General features: G+C 47.4%; 1 protein-coding gene across 2 annotated transcripts in view; it reads right to left on the reverse strand.

Moving 5' to 3' along the window:
* Nucleotides 1-9261: 9261 nt before the first annotated feature.
* lmo7a (LIM domain 7a) overlaps nt 9262-17870 on the reverse strand; it is a 52013-nt gene continuing 43404 nt past the window's right edge. Inside the window, exons 24-34 of one of the 2 annotated variants that reach the window (XM_029256653.1) lie at nt 16415-16440; nt 16005-16112; nt 15527-15616; nt 14406-14686; nt 13806-13861; nt 13317-13592; nt 12722-12923; nt 12035-12334; nt 11576-11684; nt 10705-10807; nt 9262-9990 (exon numbers count right to left, since the gene is read on the reverse strand). In XM_029256653.1, coding sequence (XP_029112486.1) covers nt 9968-9990; nt 10705-10807; nt 11576-11684; nt 12035-12334; nt 12722-12923; nt 13317-13592; nt 13806-13861; nt 14406-14686; nt 15527-15616; nt 16005-16112; nt 16415-16440 — 1574 coding nt within the window. In that variant the 3' untranslated portion in view covers nt 9262-9967. The remainder of the gene's footprint in view (nt 9991-10704; nt 10808-11575; nt 11685-12034; nt 12335-12721; nt 12924-13316; nt 13593-13805; nt 13862-14405; nt 14687-15526; nt 15617-16004; nt 16113-16414; nt 16441-17870) is intronic. The other variant, XM_029256652.1, reaches the window with a different exon arrangement.

The raw sequence follows: 17870 nt of genomic DNA on the forward strand, positions 1-17870 counted from the left end.
AAACTTGTGCGGACCCAAGAGCGCAACTTTTCTCGTTCGCTAGCTTGAAAAAAAATTTATACGGAATGTTTGTTGAACCAGAGGGTGCGGTGGTGCAGTGGGTTGGACCACAGTCCTGCTCTCCGGTGGGTCTGGGGTTCGAGTCCCGCTTGGGGTGCCTTGAGACGGACTGGCGTTCCGTCCCGGGTGTGTCCCCTCCCCCTCCGGCCTTACACCCTGTGTTGCCGGGTTGGGCTCTGGTTCCCCGTGACCCCGTATGGGACAAGCAGTTCTGAAAATGTGTGTGTGTGTGTGTTTGTTGAACCAAGACCGAGGAGTCATCCGCAGTAGGGCTGCTGTGATTAAGGACCCGACTACAGACACCCCTCTACTTACGTAAATCTGACTTAGGTAAATCCGGATTTAGGCTAAAAATTCCCGGCAGACACATTGTTTACGGATAGCGTTTACGCAAAACGGCTGAAATACGTTAAGCGCAAGTCGGCGTAGCCAGACAAGGCAGGAAGCTGCATCTTCCCAGTTCCTGCGTATTTTGAGCCGCAAACGCATCTCCTCTCATTAGCGTACTGCTTTTTTCCCATATTTTTTACCCTTTTCCTTATTCACAATGCCTGGCGGTAAACATGCGCTTGAAGGAAAACGAGAACCTTCCCTCAAGCGTGCAGCAGTTGATCTGGAGATGAAATTGAAAATAATTAGGAAGTATGAAGGTGGACAAAAATGATCGTCTGTGGCACGGGAACCAGGTTTAGCCGTATAGACTGGAAGAGGGGAATCTGACATACGTAACTTTTGACTCACGTAAGGGGTTGAAGAACGGTCTATTTGCCAAGTTGAGGGGTGTCTGTATATGGGATCCTGAAATTGTTTTGCATACAAAAGCAACTAGTGAAATGCTATATGTACTGTATCGGTGTCTGTCTATAGATATGAACAAATATAAACAATATGAAATTACAATAAACAAACTACATTTTTAGAAATGTTTCCTCTCTCCTTCCATATACCTCCATATAGGAGCAGAACCCCATAAACTGCTATGGTCACAGAGATGTACACCAAACTTACCCACATCAGTTACTGCCCTTTTGTAGGATTGGCAAGAGTATCCCACTCCTGACACCAACAACCCTAATAAAGAAGTCAATCTCAGTCTCCCACACCTAAGCCTCTCAGGCAGGCCTCAATATATACGTTAAAATTACAGACTGACTGCTTTGTCCTTCAAACAAATGAGTCAACAGTAACACACTGAAGCCGCTAAAACAGTTACACTAGTTTCAGTTCTGTAGGTTTCTCCAGTTTTAGTTCACAAATTCATTGCAAAGGTCATTCCATAAAACTAATTAGCGCTGACCTCATCGTTTATTTGACCAGACACTCCCATGCTTCTATTCTTAGGCATTTATTGAATTGTGTGTCTTTGTGAAACCTCCGGGGTGGAAAAAAAATAATAAAAAGACATCCTCCATTGTACAGCGGAAAAAGGCTAACGTTCTTTTATCTACAGGCATTAGCTGGTGCCATCCAACATATCAGGAGGAATTTAGGTTTAATTGTTTTGGTTTTCCATTCATGGTGTAAAAGGTCACAGTCTAATTTATTGCTAAGCAACTGCAGAGCTGTGACGATATCAAGGGTAGGAATCATTCTGCGAGTCCAACATGCGATGGACAGAAAAAGCAATCAGACAGGTTGCACAGATGCCCTTTCGGTGCTCCTGAAAATGGAGGTACGGTATCTCGCAATTCACAAACGCCCGCCTGCCATATTCGTCGCAAATAATATAGACGCTGTGATTTTTTCAGTGTTTGCTAAGGTGAAAAGGTCAAAGAATGGACCAGAGGATTCATCGGGAATGGTGTCGTGCGGTTTTTAAGATCCATTACTTAATTTATGGCACAGTTTAAACCTCCTCCTGGCCAGCGTATCATGTTTGCTTCAGTCCCATGATAAATATTCATCAGAAAAAACAGAGAGTTTCTGATATATACAGATATGCATATATTCCAGAATGGAGAATCAACACCAAAAACTGATCTGACTTGTTTATGCTTTTATGAGCTTGATTCAGGATATTAGTATAACTAGCACAGTAATATTAATATCCTACATAAACATGGATAAAATAGTTTATTTTAACAGTAACATAGTTTAAGTATATTAATTCTAAAACTCAGAAAAAATATACCACAAAGCCTTTTAAAGCGTGTTTTAAAGTAACATTAGAAATGTAAACTTTATGTAATGGATTTTACCTTCTCACATTTTTTGATTTTAATGTATGAATGTTTGTAAAAGGATAACAACATCATAACATTTGTCAGGCTGAAATTAAGGCTCTGTTTGATCTCGGTAAAATCGGACGAGTCCAGTTGTGAAGAAAATGGTTTGATTCACAAAAAAAAATTTATAGCAGTCCAGCTTTAGTGTAATATTCCACATTAGGGGATTAAAGTCACAATGTGATGTTTTTCAAACTGGTTTGTATAATCCCGTTATCAGTTTTAATATCACAACCCATTCATTAAATCAGTTTAATCAGTTATTATAATTACAGCATGTGCTACAGGGGTCTATATACATGGGATGAATTAATTTCCAGCTTCACATCTTTTGAAAAACAAAGCCAGTTGGATTTGGAGGAAAACCAGAGTCCCTGTTGTTTACTGACAACTTTTCTCTGAAATGACCAACGACGTTCTCTGCTGCCCACATTTCACGTTTCCTCGTGGGCCTCTTCGACGGAACAAAAACTGCTCCCGGACCGAATTCATCCTCACTTTCATAATTTACAGGCTATGCGGAATTAATCAAATGGTCATCTTCACCACCCCCCCCGGTGTGAATTCTCCTATCCTCAGCACCCCTTCTTATTTAAAAAGCACTGTGCCAAAGAACGTATTGAAGAAGCGGGGGGGAAATGGGCATCATGGCCCATAGCCAATAAAGCGGAGCGGAATGAAAGGCAAATATGAGGCTCAAAATTCAAATGCGAGCCCTGCTGAACCTTATTTAGAAACAGAAAAAAAGGCTGCAGCATTTAAATGAGGGGAAAACAGCAGGGAGCAGAAAGCACTGCTCTATTGACAAGTGGAGGGTCTGAGAGAGGGGGTAGAAACAAAGAGGCAGAACGATGTTAATGGATGGTGCGATCGTGTCGAACGGGGAGTGAAAACACAAAGCCAGATCCCCTGAAAGACGCAGTGATTGTGCATGCGTGTGCATGTGTGTGTGTGTGTGTGTGTTTCCGCTCGATGCCAATTTCGCAGGAGAGAAATGGGCTTTTAATCAGCCCTCGCCATGCTGGGTCATGCGGCTCCCCTGCCCGTTCCTTTTCCATGCCCAAAAGGCCCCTGGAGGAGGCCGCGCCCAACCTCCTTTCCTGTGAAAAGCCGCACGACAGCGAGCGACACCACGGCACAAACGTCGGCCGTGGGGAGTCGCAGGCAAACTGCAATTCATAAACGTCTATTCGTGTGACTGCACCCCCCAGGCAGCTCATTGCTCCAAAGCACAATTGTCCCCAAATATTGTTTAAAGCACCAAATGTGACAACAGCCTTCGGAGAAACCGCACACAAATCAATGCAAACACACACGCGGTCTGAAACCACTTGCCCCAAGCAGGGTTGCGGCGAACCGGAGCCTATCCCGGCAACACAGGGTGCAAGGCTGGAGGGGACACAACCGGGACAGGATGCCAGTCCACTGCAAGGTTCCTCAAGCAGGACTCAAACCCCAGCCCCACTAGAGAGCTGGACCTGGGCAAACCCACTGCGGCACCACACTCCCCTGCTCAAGCCAACTACTTGATGGCAAACAAGAAGGTGAGAATTAGAGGCTACCAGCCTTATTATCAGGTATACTTCATCATGTCGTGTTTTTCCCCCGCGGTCGTAATCACGTTTAATCTCCAGCATCGTGACTTATTATTAAATGATTTTTCATGTTTGTCACGTTTGAAATGAGATCCCCACCAGGGCCCAGACCTAAATGAATGAAACACACTCTCGCTGCATCGCACCCTGTGCCATTACTTCCGGTACCTAAATTCTTTAACGCAGCAAGTTTTACCGCGAGTTAAAATAACAATTATAACCACATTGTGTGCATTTGTATGAAGTTGCACTTCTTTATTACACCAACACAAATAAAGCACTCAGAGCAGCTGAGCGCCTTCAGGGTTCACCCTATTACACACTATGGAGTATCTATATTCTGCAGGGAAAATACACACACACACACACACTTTCAGAACCGCATGTCCCATACGGGGTCACGGGGAACCGGAGCCTACCCGGCAACACAGGGCGTAAGGCCAGAGGGAGAGGGGACACACCCAGAACGGGACGCCAGTCCGTCGCAAGGCACCCCAAGTGGGACTCGAACCCCAGACCCACCGGAGAGCAGGACCGTGGTCCAACCCACTGCGCCACCGCGCCCCCCTGCAGGGAAAATAATTTAGGAAATTATCATAGCTCTAGGAATTCACAAAACATTATTTCTTAATTTTGGAAATTACCTTCCATGTAGTACAAAGCAATTCCAATGAACTCTATGTAGTGTTACCAGCCCACACACCTTATTCACCGTGGTGACTTACACTGCTAGATACGCTACTTTCAATGGGTCAATCATGCATACATCAGTGGAACACACACAAACTCTCTCTGTCATTCACACACTATGGGGGACCTGAACAGCATGTCTTCGGAGTGTGGGAGGAAACCAGAGCACACAGAGGCAGGGAGAAGATGCAAACTCCACACAGACTGAACGGGGATCGAACCCGTGTCCTCTCGCACCACTCAGGTGCTGTGAGACAGTAGTACTAGGTGCTGTCCTGACATGATGCATGACACAACTTGATACATGTTTCAAGTTTGAAAAAGTTTCCCTCTGCAGCTGCCCCCCCGTCACACCGATTGTGTTCATATGGAATAATGTGCGGTTAGAAAGGAGGAGGAGCTGGAGAAATCACTGTGTTGTTTCACAGCGTTTATGGTCCCTTGTAGTGATCTCAAAGACAGGAATGTTTACTGGAGGGGTTTCCCTTTGGGATCGCCCGAAGGGGCTGGGTTCCGCACTCCAGCGCACCAAGGCAGACGGGGAGGGGGGCTGCCTCAGTTATGGAGGCAGCAGGCTTGCGTGACACCGGAATGTTCCCACAGAATTCGGAGCGGTCCAACCGCCTCCTCTCCTCCCCGGGTGACACGATGTCCGAGGAGCTCAGGACCCAGGCTCTGGAACCATCACCAGGGTGCCTGACCCACCGGCAGCGTTCGGTGGGTGGCGAAGAGGGAACGCCGGGGGACGGTGCGGTCGACCTTGGTCTCAGGCCACGGTCATCCGGACAGCGCCGCCCCCCCAAGCTCTCGTTCTCTTCTGCCCTCGCAAGGTCACCTTCCCCTCTGGGAGGTCAGATTCCCCTTTAGAAGAGCCTGCGTGAGCAGCGAGCTACAGAATCAGATTCGAAAATACTTTCCGTTTTCAGCAAAAGGTGGTAACAGTGTCACGTAGCAGAGTGGAATTATTCAAATCACAACTTTATCACGGAAAACCTGGCGATTAATTGACCCAGTTTCTCTGCCAGTTTTATTTGTGAAATTAACGTCTACCCAGGAATAAATGAACGGCTTCAGGGCTCGTCCTTGTTAGTCGGTGATGGAGCCTCCACATTCTGCAGGGGACGTCTCTTTTTTTCCTCATTAACACAGGTAGGGAATTAAATATCATCGCTGATTTTCAGAAATTATCTACATCACACAAGACAATCATGAACGGCGCATGAGAGCGCAGTAGTGTGCACTTCGGGTCTTTAAAAAGTTCATGCTGTATTGGCAATTTGAACTTTCTGAAGTTTAAATCTGATGAATAACTAAGCAGATTTGCCAGTTTTATTTGCCAAATTAAGGTGTCCTGGAGTGGTTGGTAATTTTTGTCATGGCAGCACAGCGGGTAGCGCTGGTGCCTCGCAGCTCCTGGGCTGAGGGTTTGAATCCGGGTCACTCTGCATGGAGCTTGCGTGGGTTTCCTCCGGGTCCTCTGGTTTCCGCCCACACTCCAAAGGTGTGTTTCATGTGAATTGGTGACTCTAAAGTGACACTAGTGTGTGTGTTCGTCCGTGTGTGAATGAATGACTGCCCTGTAACGCCCCATCCAGGGTGTATCCTGGTGTATCCTGGTTCATGCCCTAACCCTCCAGGATAGGCTCTGGACCACCGCAATGCTGCACTGGACAAATGGAAGGATAGTTGACATGATGCATAATGTTGCTCATGAAAACTCATTATTAAATTACACATTGTGTCTTGGAGTCCAAACTGGCATAACCACGGACGCATTTTTTTAAATTCAAAAAAAAAAAATCGCTTACAATCAGATGACAAACGCTCATCTCTACGAATTCCTCCAGACAGAATTCCTCGCACATCTCTGTGGCCGTTCACTCATTGCTGAGTCTTCATGCGCCGAATCCTCCTCCGGCGACTCATGCTGAGTGACAAACTACCGCCCTCTTACAAGAAATACGTCTATACCATAGCAACCGAACTTGCATAACATCAGTGGCTCTGCAGCTAAATATAGAATATTTGAACACGGTAGGAGACAGTCATCAGCGTGTCGGGGATACCTTCATCTCTGCCGGTATTCCTTATTGACTGAACAGTTCTCACTTAGCAGTGGCAGAGATCAGTGGAGTAAGACCCAGTCATGAAGGACAAAGCAGGCGCCTTTATTTAGTGGCATCCTTGGGCTGACATCATCATTATAATTATTATAAATATTATTGACTTCATGCTTTTATCCAAAGCAACTCAATGTTTAATCACTATTTCCAGTGATTTGCTCATTTATACAACAGGGTAACTCTTACTGCATCCATTCATGGTAAGTAGCGCTGCTGTCGCACAGTGCCTGGGTGGTGTGAGAGGACATGGGTTCGATCCCCACTCACTCTGCGTGGAGTTTGCATGTTCTCCCAGTATCTGTGTAGGTTTTCTCCGGGTGCTCTGGTTTCCTCCCACACTCCAAAGATATAGTGTGTTCCACTGATATACGGATGAGTGACCCAGTGTAAGTAGTGTATCTAGCAGTGTAAGTCACCGCGGTGAATAAGGTGTGTGGGCTGATAACACTACATAGAGTTCATTGGAAGTCGCTTTGGAGGAAAGTGTCTGATAAATAAATGTAAATGTAAGTACCTTGACCAAGTGTACAAGAGCAGGAGGTGGGATTTGAATAGATGGCCCTTCTGAATAGATGAGCAATGTTAAAGCTCAGACATGTGAGGAAGAACCCCATTTCAACATGCTGGACAGTCACTCATCAGTTCTAGGGCAGGTTCTGCATTTCCAGCCAAACTGTTGCTTTATATGGATAATCACAGCGAGAGCGGGATACGACCCCATCATGGAGAAAGTGAAGACCGCACGGCTGTTGCGCTAGTGGTCTTCCATTCTGCCACACTTTCAAGTCCACCAGTCCTGGATGGGGAATGCAAACCCTGAAACACGGAATGGGAACCAGATGGAGGCGTTCTTGTGACAACCCTGCAACTTTTACTGGCTCTTAACCGATCAACATCGCTGATACTATCCTCTGCTCTTTTACAAGCTTTGCGAATTTATTTCTTTAGGTAATTTTCAACAGCACAGCGGTTTCACAGACTATAGCTGTAATTACTCAGATGGATGCAAATCGCCAACCTTGGAACCTTAGCAATAAGCTGCGGACACATGCAGTACGTGCATTTGCATATCCGCACATTTTTCAGCGTTCAGTTTCCGAGCCTTCGGACACACCGAGCCTCTCCTTACTATTGTTCAAAAGTGCATAAACCAACCTTAGCATTTTTAGGTTTGAACTATAGCAGGGGGCATCTGCGAGCATAATAGTTAGAGCTACTTCTTTTGGACCCAAAGGTTGCAGGTTTGAATCCCACTTCCAGCTGTAGCACCCTTGACAAAGATACTTACCCTAAATTCCTCCAGGAAAATCACCCATCCGTACAAATGAGTAAATCATTGTCAGTTGCTTTGGAGGAAAGTGTCAGCTAAGTGGAAAAAAATAATGTAACTGTACATTGAGATTTCTAAGGGTGATACTGCCCCCTGCTGGCACCACATTAAAGGTACAAAGAGTTAAATCTTAACAGGCATGAAATGCTGCATAAACCAGTGGATTAAATGACTTCATAAAAGCTTTTTTTTTTTTTTTTTTTTAAATATCTATTGAAACCAGATGGGAGTGAGCAGTATAATTCTGAACTGCACACACTTGGAGGGAGTGGTAAATCTGACCTTACGGGGTTAAAACGTGTAATTCAGCAGACAGCATTCATCTCACAAGATGTACTCAGAATACAATAAACATGCTCTGCAGAAAATAAACAGAGGCTAATGGATGCTTTAGCCTCCGGAGGACTGTTATACATTTTTAAACAATATATTACCCAAGACAAACAGCGAGCGTTCAATGTGTAAACCGTGGTGAAATATGTGCAGGACAAAGGAAGCATTTGTCAAGGGGACGACTGGTGAAAAGTCCCATGTGCTTCCCACCTTACCGCACGCTTTGCTGCTCGTGAGAACTTTGCTAGATGAATATAAAGTGATGTGGAAGATGTGATGACACGTGAATAAATAGAAGCGCCATGCTGGAGAAACCATTTGTGCAGGTGTTGGCCAAGCTCACCACGGGCCATATAACACCGACCGCTGCGGTTTCTGCGTCGCGCAGCGAGTTCCGCAATGTGGATGTAAAACATATTTATTCTACAAGTCTGGGTTCAGATTCATCACCTCGGCGGCTGACAAAACCGGATCTTCCACACTGCGTTTCATCGGGACGAATTTTAAGAGTTACGCACTGCGGGCAATGGACTTCTTTCATACGAAAAGGACATTTCACTCTAGATGCACATCTGCAAAAGAGGCTTTTTAAAGAGCAATATGTCTATTGTACATCCAAAATTTTTATCTTTATCCATTTACTTCTAAATGGTTTCTTACGTGTAGTTTTAAATAATAAAAAAAGTCACGGTGACAATTATACCCCATGTAGAGGGGAAAAAGAGGAAAAAAAAAAAAGTGTAGTTTCAGCAAACCAGTGTTAATTGTCATTATAACACATACACTATAGTGGAGTTTTAAAGACAGCGTAACATTTTCAAAAGCATCCGAAGCGCCTTAAGGCCAGAGGACCACTATGTCCATCGAGTGCCGAGCAACTGACCCGAGCCACCGAGTAACAGGTAGATACTGTTTATTATGTCCAAATATTGATACACCCACACATTTTAAATGCTTCAAAAATGCAGATTTCACAACTTTATTTACAAACATTACTGAACAAAGTTTACTTTAATTCAAAATGAGACGAGAGCATCCGTTTAGTTCGACTTCAAATAGGTTTGAACGTAAATGTGCTGCTGCAATCTCGGCCTTCACCATCGTAAAGAAAAGGCACATAAAAAAAAAAAAGTAAACAACAACAACATTAATAATTCAGACATACCCAGTTCAGGAAACAAACCTAGTGGGCAGAGCACTCAAAAACAGGAAGGAAGCATTAAAATAATACGTTTCAACCGCTTTAACATGAACAATTTAACGGTGATGCTCTGTCGGACGGGCAGGAGGTTCTCAGCAATACGCCACAACATGGAATTTGTCTATTGTTTCTAATAAACATCCATTGCATACAGGATCATGCATGTCCCTTATATTCTGGACAAGAAAAACCGCCACGCTAATAAAGACCGACAGCCCCCCCCATCCCCTCCCCCACCTGCCATACAAAGACGATGCTGACAAGTTGGCTGCACATTTAACGTCCGCGGAATCATTACTTATTGATATATCCTCGCTGTCGGAGGGCGACCGCCTGCTGGAAACGGTCGGTTCGGGTTCGCGACCGCTCGTTCTCAGTTCGCTTCTTCCTCGATCTGCTGTAACGTCAGGTCACATGGAGGTGGGCTGACCGCCTGCGGGGAGGACAAAAAACATGGTTTAAACAAGGTAAAGTCCTATAAGGCCGCGCTGTTAATCTGCGCTCCGAGTCCAGAAGGACTTTCTCCTCCGGGCGGGACCATCCCGACCGAACTCCTGCAAGTACCGCATTTCGACTCTCGCTGACATTACAAAACGAGTTGAATAAACCGGCCACGCAACTAACCTGCATATCTATGTACCTGTATAGAGTACATCATACCGTATATGTTGCTGCGACGACTCCTTGTTAATCAGTATTAAAAAACAGGAAGAGATTCTTCAGTATCCAAACGCTCATTGATTTCAGGAACAAAGTAAGTTTGGATAAAGGGAGATGGATGTAGAGTAGCAGTGGGGACAGCTGGTAGTGTAGTGGTTACAGGTTCGAGTCTCATCTCCAGCTCTAGTACCCTTGAGCAAGGTATTTAGCCTAACTTGCTCCAGTAAAATTACCCAGCTGTATAAATGGGTAAATAATTGTGAATAGACTAACATTATATGTTGCTCTGGAGAAAAGCATTGACTAAATGTAATGTTAGTATATTTTATTAGAAAATTAAAGCAAACCCATGAAGTTTAAAGACTGAACACTCAGAAAAACAAAAACAGGTTTAAAAAGGAAAATAAAACAACAAACGCTATTATGGTGGTATAATGTGAATTTTCATTACTTCTCAACATGTAGTTGGAGAAAAGATTTTGCTCACTTTTGATTCGGATGTAACAGGAGTTGCAGTAGAGCTGTCTGTTTCGGATTCGGACCTCGGCTCCGGATTCAGAACCCCCGAGGTCGGACTTGCAGCTGATGCACTGGAAGGGCAAAGGGGAGGAGCATCACACTAAGACCCCGCCCGCAGCCGATATAGCCAGGCTCCACCCACAGCCAAGCCAGCAAGGCTCCGCCCACAGCCAAGCCAGAGAAGATCTCCGAAAGTGACGGAAGGTACCCAGAAGCCAGAGGGAATAGACAGCGTGGGAGAACAGGGATGCCGCCACCACAAACCAGAGATCCGCTGAGGTGTAGGTGTGTGTGTGTGAGAGAGAGAGAGAGAGAGAGAGACGAGCTCGGCCTGGGTGCAGCAGCAACAGCCCTGTGGTCCAGAGACACAGACACAAGCGCATATGGTGGTGCGGACAGCGCGGAGATCACAGATCGGTCCGGGGTGAAGAATTTGGCGCTCTGAAGCTGGACGGCCAGAACACAAGCAACTCCCGAAGACCAAGGAAACCGGGGTCCGAACTGCAGCCGAAACAGTCAATAAGCAGTCAAACATCTCCTGGTGCTTAAATCAGTAGCTGCAGTGTGGAGAATCATATCGTCAACGAGCCACAACTTCTACAGTACGACTCCTCAAACTACCGTGGTAAAAAGTGTGTTAAACAGGGATGCTCAGAGGGACACTCGGTGCTTCCTTGGTTCACGTCACGGAGCTGCTTGGATTCCGGCTACGATGCAGAGATCAGGTTAGCGGTAACGTGGGAATGAGTCAGCTTGATTACTGCAGACAGGCTGGAGTAGATGTCCTCAAGGGGGGGAGGGCGGGGCCTCCTCAAAAGGGGGCGGAGCCTCTCGCTCACCTTGAAACAACTCAAATGGTAACAAAGGCCCAGGGACTCGATGATCATGGCCGCTCCCTTGCCCAGCGGGAGGTCGCAGAGCGTGCACATTTTCCTCCCGCTCACTGACCTGGGTCACACATCAGACAGGCCGTGACGGGAGGGCCACGCCCGGCACCCTTTGCCATCCAATCCCCCACCTACCCCCGCTACGAGGACCAGCGCGGCACCCCGAGGGGTCCGGCCTCTCTGAGACTCGGGGACACATTGGGATCCAAAAAAGCCACACATCATTAAGAACAGAGGAACACGCTTATGGAAGACATGACAAGCAGAACTCATGGAACATGAAGGAGTTAACATGTTACAACTGTGGAGAGAGGCTGCTGGGGGTGATGTGCAGGGTGAAATGATGGTGAAGTTTGAGCTTGGAGCTCGAGGTGAGCGTAAAATGAAGCCAGGGCCCCGAGCGGGTCGTACCTGGTCCGCTGCTGCGACGGGGGCCGGGATTCGGGGGCGGGCTCCTCGGCGGGGGCCCCCGGCGGGGTTGGGGAAGCGGAGGGTGGCTGAGACCAGGGGCTCTGTCTCAAAGAACCCGTGGAGTAGGAGCTGGGCAGGGTGGCAGCGCCAGAGCGAGCGTAGCCCAGAGAGGAGGCCGAGGACAACGTGGACAAGGACGAGTGAGGCCGGCTGTAGCTCGGGGCTGAGGAGGCGGAGACTGACGACCAGGACAAAGGCCTCCAAGGACGGGCGGAGTCAAGGTTGTCCAGTGACTCTCCTCTGGTGGGCGGACAAAGCAGATCAATGTTAATGCCAATTATATTTGAGCTTCAGATGACTAACGTTACCCGTCTGCTGTTAATTTAATTTGTCGGAAGGGGACATTTGCGAGCTCAAATCGATCCCCCTCTGCCCGAAACATCAAGAATGAGAAATCGGTGACTAATCTGGAGCCTTCCCGTCATCGCGGACAACCACGCAGATGGTGACTGGTTCCAGAGTGCGGACAGAGCTGAGAACTTGGAGGTCCAGGCCTCGGTGATCAGTCTGCTGCTGACCAGCCTTACTGTCCGTACAGGATGCTGCACTTTTACAGACCTCATCAACAGCAGTTTCCCTCCCGGGATTTGAACCCACAACCTTGGTGCGGCAGGTTTCGCCGCTGACCTGCGGATGTGTCCCCCAAGGTTGACGGGCTCCTTGTTGATCACGCTGGTGCTACGCTGGCGGATCCAGCTGCTGTCCGTCAGGAGCTGCGTCTTTTTCTTCATCTCTTGCAGGATCTGCTGACGCTCCAGCTCGGCCTGGGACAGCGGGGTGCTCCTCTTCCGCTGCGAGTCCCTGCTCCAGGTTCCCTCGCCACCGCTCACTGTAGGGATGGGGATGCGACATTACGGGTGAGGAGGCGGGGCCACTTCCCCACAACCGTCTCTTTCGAGAGGCTCCCACTGACTGGAAGAGGACAACACCCATATTCTCGGCAACAACAAATCTAATCAGGCAGGGATTTCGTAATTTTACCTCGAGTAATTTCACTGCGCTGAACCGACTGCCGATTCAGCTACTGATGCTAATATTGGATTAAAAACAAACAGATTGTTTTGCTTGATTGGTCATTTATTTTTCTGCCAAAAACGTGTTAGGTAGAGCATCAAATTACTGGCGTTGGTAAGCTTTGTACGATTTGCCAGCCGCTAAGATTGGTCAGCTTGGTAAATGGTTGCAGTCCTGATTGGTTGCCGTGACTACAGGCCACGCCCACCTCTCTCTGGGCCCCTGTAGCTCAGGGTGCTGAGGATGTTCTTCCTCTTGGCCTCCAGGCTGGCTATGGCCAACGACCGTTGGGCCCTGAAGTCTCGGTTTCCCCTACGCTCCTGCTCCAGGACCGACTTGGCCCCGCCCCCCCGGACACCGTGCCGGCCTGCGGCAGAGCAGCGCAGGTGGGTTCTCTCGTATTCCTCTATACGGCATCCTCTCCAGGTCAATGCCAGTACGACAACGCGAGCTCCAGCCGAAGATGGATCTAAACTATCGGAAGCTGATAATTCAGCGAGAGAAGAGTCACGTAGGACCAGGCTGCTGTTCGTCCCATCAATCACTGGAATATTCAAGGGCTGAAGTGCCAGTATTCTTAGAATGCTCTTATCACAAGGAACTCTGATACCCACATAGACCACATTACCTAAAAGCACTTACACATTCCTGACAGGAGTGTCATTTTACCTCTTTAAATCCATCCACGCACACGCACCTCTTTTAGCTGGCTTGTCCACATCGTCCAGCTCAGGAGTGGACTTTGACTTCTCCCTGAAAAACAGAAATCAAGAGAGGACTCGTGTTCATAAGGGATCTGGAGCAAAGTCCTTTAAACACACGCCTTCTCTGAATCAGCAGCGAAAAGCAAATTTTTCCAGCAAGGTCTCGGGAAAAGCCAGCAACGAGGAGCAGAGCCGCGGCGATTGCGGAACGAGGGCTGGCCTCAGAGCGACGAGCATTAGGGCGACGCCCACTGACCTGCTGCGCACGGACACCTTGGGGGCAACTTCGGAAAACCTGCACGAGTGCCACGGCCTGTCGCAGCAGCGGAGAGCAAGGCACAGAAAAGCAGAGCTTCAGAGCGGGGACAGCGAAGAGACAGGAGGGGAGCCAGACCGACGGCTGGAGAACAACATCTACAGAGACGTTACGCTAAAGCAAACAGGTCGGAGAAGAGAGCAGAGCCTCTAGGACACAGGTGAGGAAGGAAGCAGCAGATGCCATTATCAAGAAAGTCCTGTACTTGAACATCTGCAATGCATGATGGGACTGGCTCCTGGTTCTGCTTTAGTGTTAACAGCATCGTGGCCCTCACCACTGCTGCTGCTCCTGCAGCCTGTGGCTCTCCTGCTCCTCCTCAATGCCCTGGAACCGTCTCCTGTCTTCTTCCTCCTGCCTCTCCCTCTGCCTCCGTTCCTCCTGCTCCTTTTGCCTCCACTCCTCCTGTTCCCGCCGGCATCGTTCTTCCTCCTCCCACTCCCTAGCTGCTTCCCACTGATCTTCCTCCAGGGAAGGAGGAGTGGACTCGCTCAGAGGGACCTGGTGGGAGCTGAAGGTGATGCTGCTCCTGCTCTCCAGCTGCAATATTTTCTGATCCTGTGAACGATGTCAACGAGACGTTATTGCTACAACAGCACCAGTGTAGCCCTAACCCTAAACCCTTCTATGTACCTTAAAACACGAGTGCGCAATTAAGTGGGAGATGAAAAATTTTGCACTTTTTGGAATTTTTTTCACCATTGTTTTCTAAAACTCCTGTTGCAGAGCAGCAACTGCCTGCATTTCAAAGTACCACCACTAGTTGGCAGTAAAACGCATTTGTGTTTGTGCTGAAGACCAAAAACAAGAATACTATATATTTCATTTGATATTACCTTTAATTTTATTGCAACTCATAATCAAAATTTTAAATGAACAGCTTTTTTTTTTTTACATAACCTAGCTGTACATGATTTGGGGGACATCTGTATCATTAAGCTTGTCTTGATTCTGTAGATACTAAAGAAAGCTGAAAGTCACCAGAAACCAACCAACACTTAACATGCTTATGTGATGCCAGGAATTAGAATGAGGAGGTGACAGTTTCTGAAAACAAAGTTTTAATTTAAACATAAGTGCTATATGGCAATCAACTCTCGCCCTGTTGGGTGTACCCTGCCTCACGACCTGTCCCTGATTCTCGGATAGGCTCCAGACCATGACAATGAACAAGTGGCTACTGATAACGGATTAACGAATTAAAGTATAGCGTACTATACGAACAGTTGACTTTTTTAATTATAGCTTTGTCTGAGGTTTTTTTAATACATCTGTATTATCCATCTTGTTTACTGTGATTTGTAAAAGTACCTTCGGGGTTACACACAAATCAAGTTAGACTTGCGGTCCCAACTCCTTGTGACTCTTGACCATATACAAGGGTGATGGAAGCCTTACCTCTTTGGACCCGGAGTCCTCCTTTGCGACCTCCTGCTGTGCTCGCTTCCACTCCTCCTCCAACTTTTCCTGGTCACGCTTGTATTTCTCCTGTGCAGATAGTCACACGGGCGAAAGGCAGAGTAAGTCAAGCAGACCTAACGACCAAGTGCTGAAGGCTGCTGGACTATCAGGTGTCGCATCGTGGATGGATTACGCCATCGAGCGCTTTTGTGTAGCGGCCTTTTTCGCCATGACGACCTAGTGCGAGCCTCCCGGTAACATCCTGCTCTGGGCTATCATGTTCATTCCTGGAGCTCTTCTGGATTGTCGCTCTGACTCTGTTAGAAACTAAAGTGTGTATGGTGAAATAAATGGAAATTCACCGCAGCTTTATTTCGCAATGTCGACTGTCCGAGCAAGAATCACGCGCCCAAGCCGTAACTGATGAAGACGAGACCCGTGAGGTTAAATGTGTAGGTCGTCTCCTGGTGCCCACCTGCAGGAGGCGCTCCTGCTCCTTCTGCCACTTCTCTTGCCGCCTGCGCTCCTCCTCAGGGTCCCAGGACCAGCGGTTGGAGGTCGTACTAAGGGAGGGGACTTGCAGCTAGGGCAGGACCAAGGGAAGAGTTGCTCCAGTCACAACCCAGATGAACTCCAGCCACCCCAAAAATCTAACAGTACATTATTCTCGCCGATCCGACTGTTAGGTGAGCACCAGGAACTCAAACTAAAATTAAAGTTTCCGCACAAGTTACTCACTACGTCCTTGATGATGCACCTAAAAGAGCATAAGAACTTGCCTTTTGCAACCCACAAAAAAAAAAAAAAAAAAAAAAAACTTCCTATTCCAAAGGGAGAAAGTGGTAATGACTCCAAATGGTCTTCCAACATCAGGAAATTACTTACATCTGATATTGCAGAGTCGGAGCCGCCTGCCAAGAGAGCAAGAGAGGAGCGCCGTCACATTGCTGCATACCTGGAGGCTTCATACAAATTCTCCAAATACTGAAGTTCAAGCCTAGCTCATGCAATCTCAATTTTACACATGTGCACCTAATTCTACCAGCTGAAAAAGACAAACTACAGCTGATCACAACACAAAACTCCCCCCCCCCCCCCACACCGTCATGGTCAAACCCGTGTCTCCTAATCACTGGTCACAGAAGATGCAGGAGAAAGGTGCTAAATTTCTGGAGGAGAACATGCAAAAAATGCGAGCACATGCATGCTGCAGATGTAAAACCAGCCGAGGCGAGAGGATCCCATGTTACCGTGCGCACAAACATGCACAAGAGCTGGTATTAGCAGGTGCTGTATGGACCCGAGTCACGACAGGTAACGCATGCAAAAGGATCGGCGTCTGAATGCAATAAGGGCGTCGTGGACCTGGTCAAGACAGCTACACGAAGCATTCTCTAGGAATGGGGATGGAGAACAATCTGACCAAAACAGACAAATTGGTGAAATAAGTGCTCCTCAGAATGCTGCTCTGGTTCCTCAACATGCGGTCCAGTAACGCCTTCAGAAACGGAGGAAGATCTCACCGACAAAAGTATTCACACCCCTTTGGTGCTTACAGTTGCCGAAACTTTTAAATATTCTCATTAAAAATGAGGTGCGTAGAGCACAAATGAACACTTCTGACCAAGGTACCTAAGAGACACAAAGCATCATACTTTCATGAACCTGGGTCATTTTTACTGGGGTAATTAAGTGTAAGTACCTCACTCAAAGGTGCTTCAGCAGGAGCGGGGATTCGAATCTGAGACCGTCCATCTCAAGACGACAGCTCTAACCACTAAGCTCCACTGTGTGTCTCAGGGAGTTATCTTCTGAACCTTAAAAAGGATCAGATGTTGGCTTCATGTGCCGCGTTGATGCGCCGAGTACCTGTCGCTGGTCTAGGTCCGTTTGTCACGAAGTGCTGAACGGGATATCAGATACAGTTTGGTTATGACTCATTAATGTAACATTCCTCTCTAGATTAATGCTCTGTGGATCAGACGAAAGCGTCCACTGCATTCCACACACAGGCGGTCCCTGATTTACGACGGTTCGACTTACGATTTTTTTGGACTGTACGACTGTGAGCTGGCGACAGACATTCGGTAGAAACCGCACTTTGATTTTTGAATTTTGATTTTTTTTTTCCCCCCCGCCAATATGCAGAGCGATACTCTCTCGCGATGCTGGGCAGCGGCAGCGATCCGCATCTCCCAGCCTGTCATGCAGAGGTGCGTATTAAACGCATTGTTGACTTAACGACATTTGACTTACGATGGGTTTCACGGAATGGGGACCACGCTCTGGGTAAACACACCAAGCTAAGAAATACTGCACGCGGCCTTATTTTATTTGCTTT

Source organism: Scleropages formosus, chromosome 12 (assembly GCF_900964775.1).
Source record: "Scleropages formosus chromosome 12, fSclFor1.1, whole genome shotgun sequence".
In the NCBI taxonomy this organism is placed as follows: domain Eukaryota; kingdom Metazoa; phylum Chordata; class Actinopteri; order Osteoglossiformes; family Osteoglossidae; genus Scleropages; species Scleropages formosus.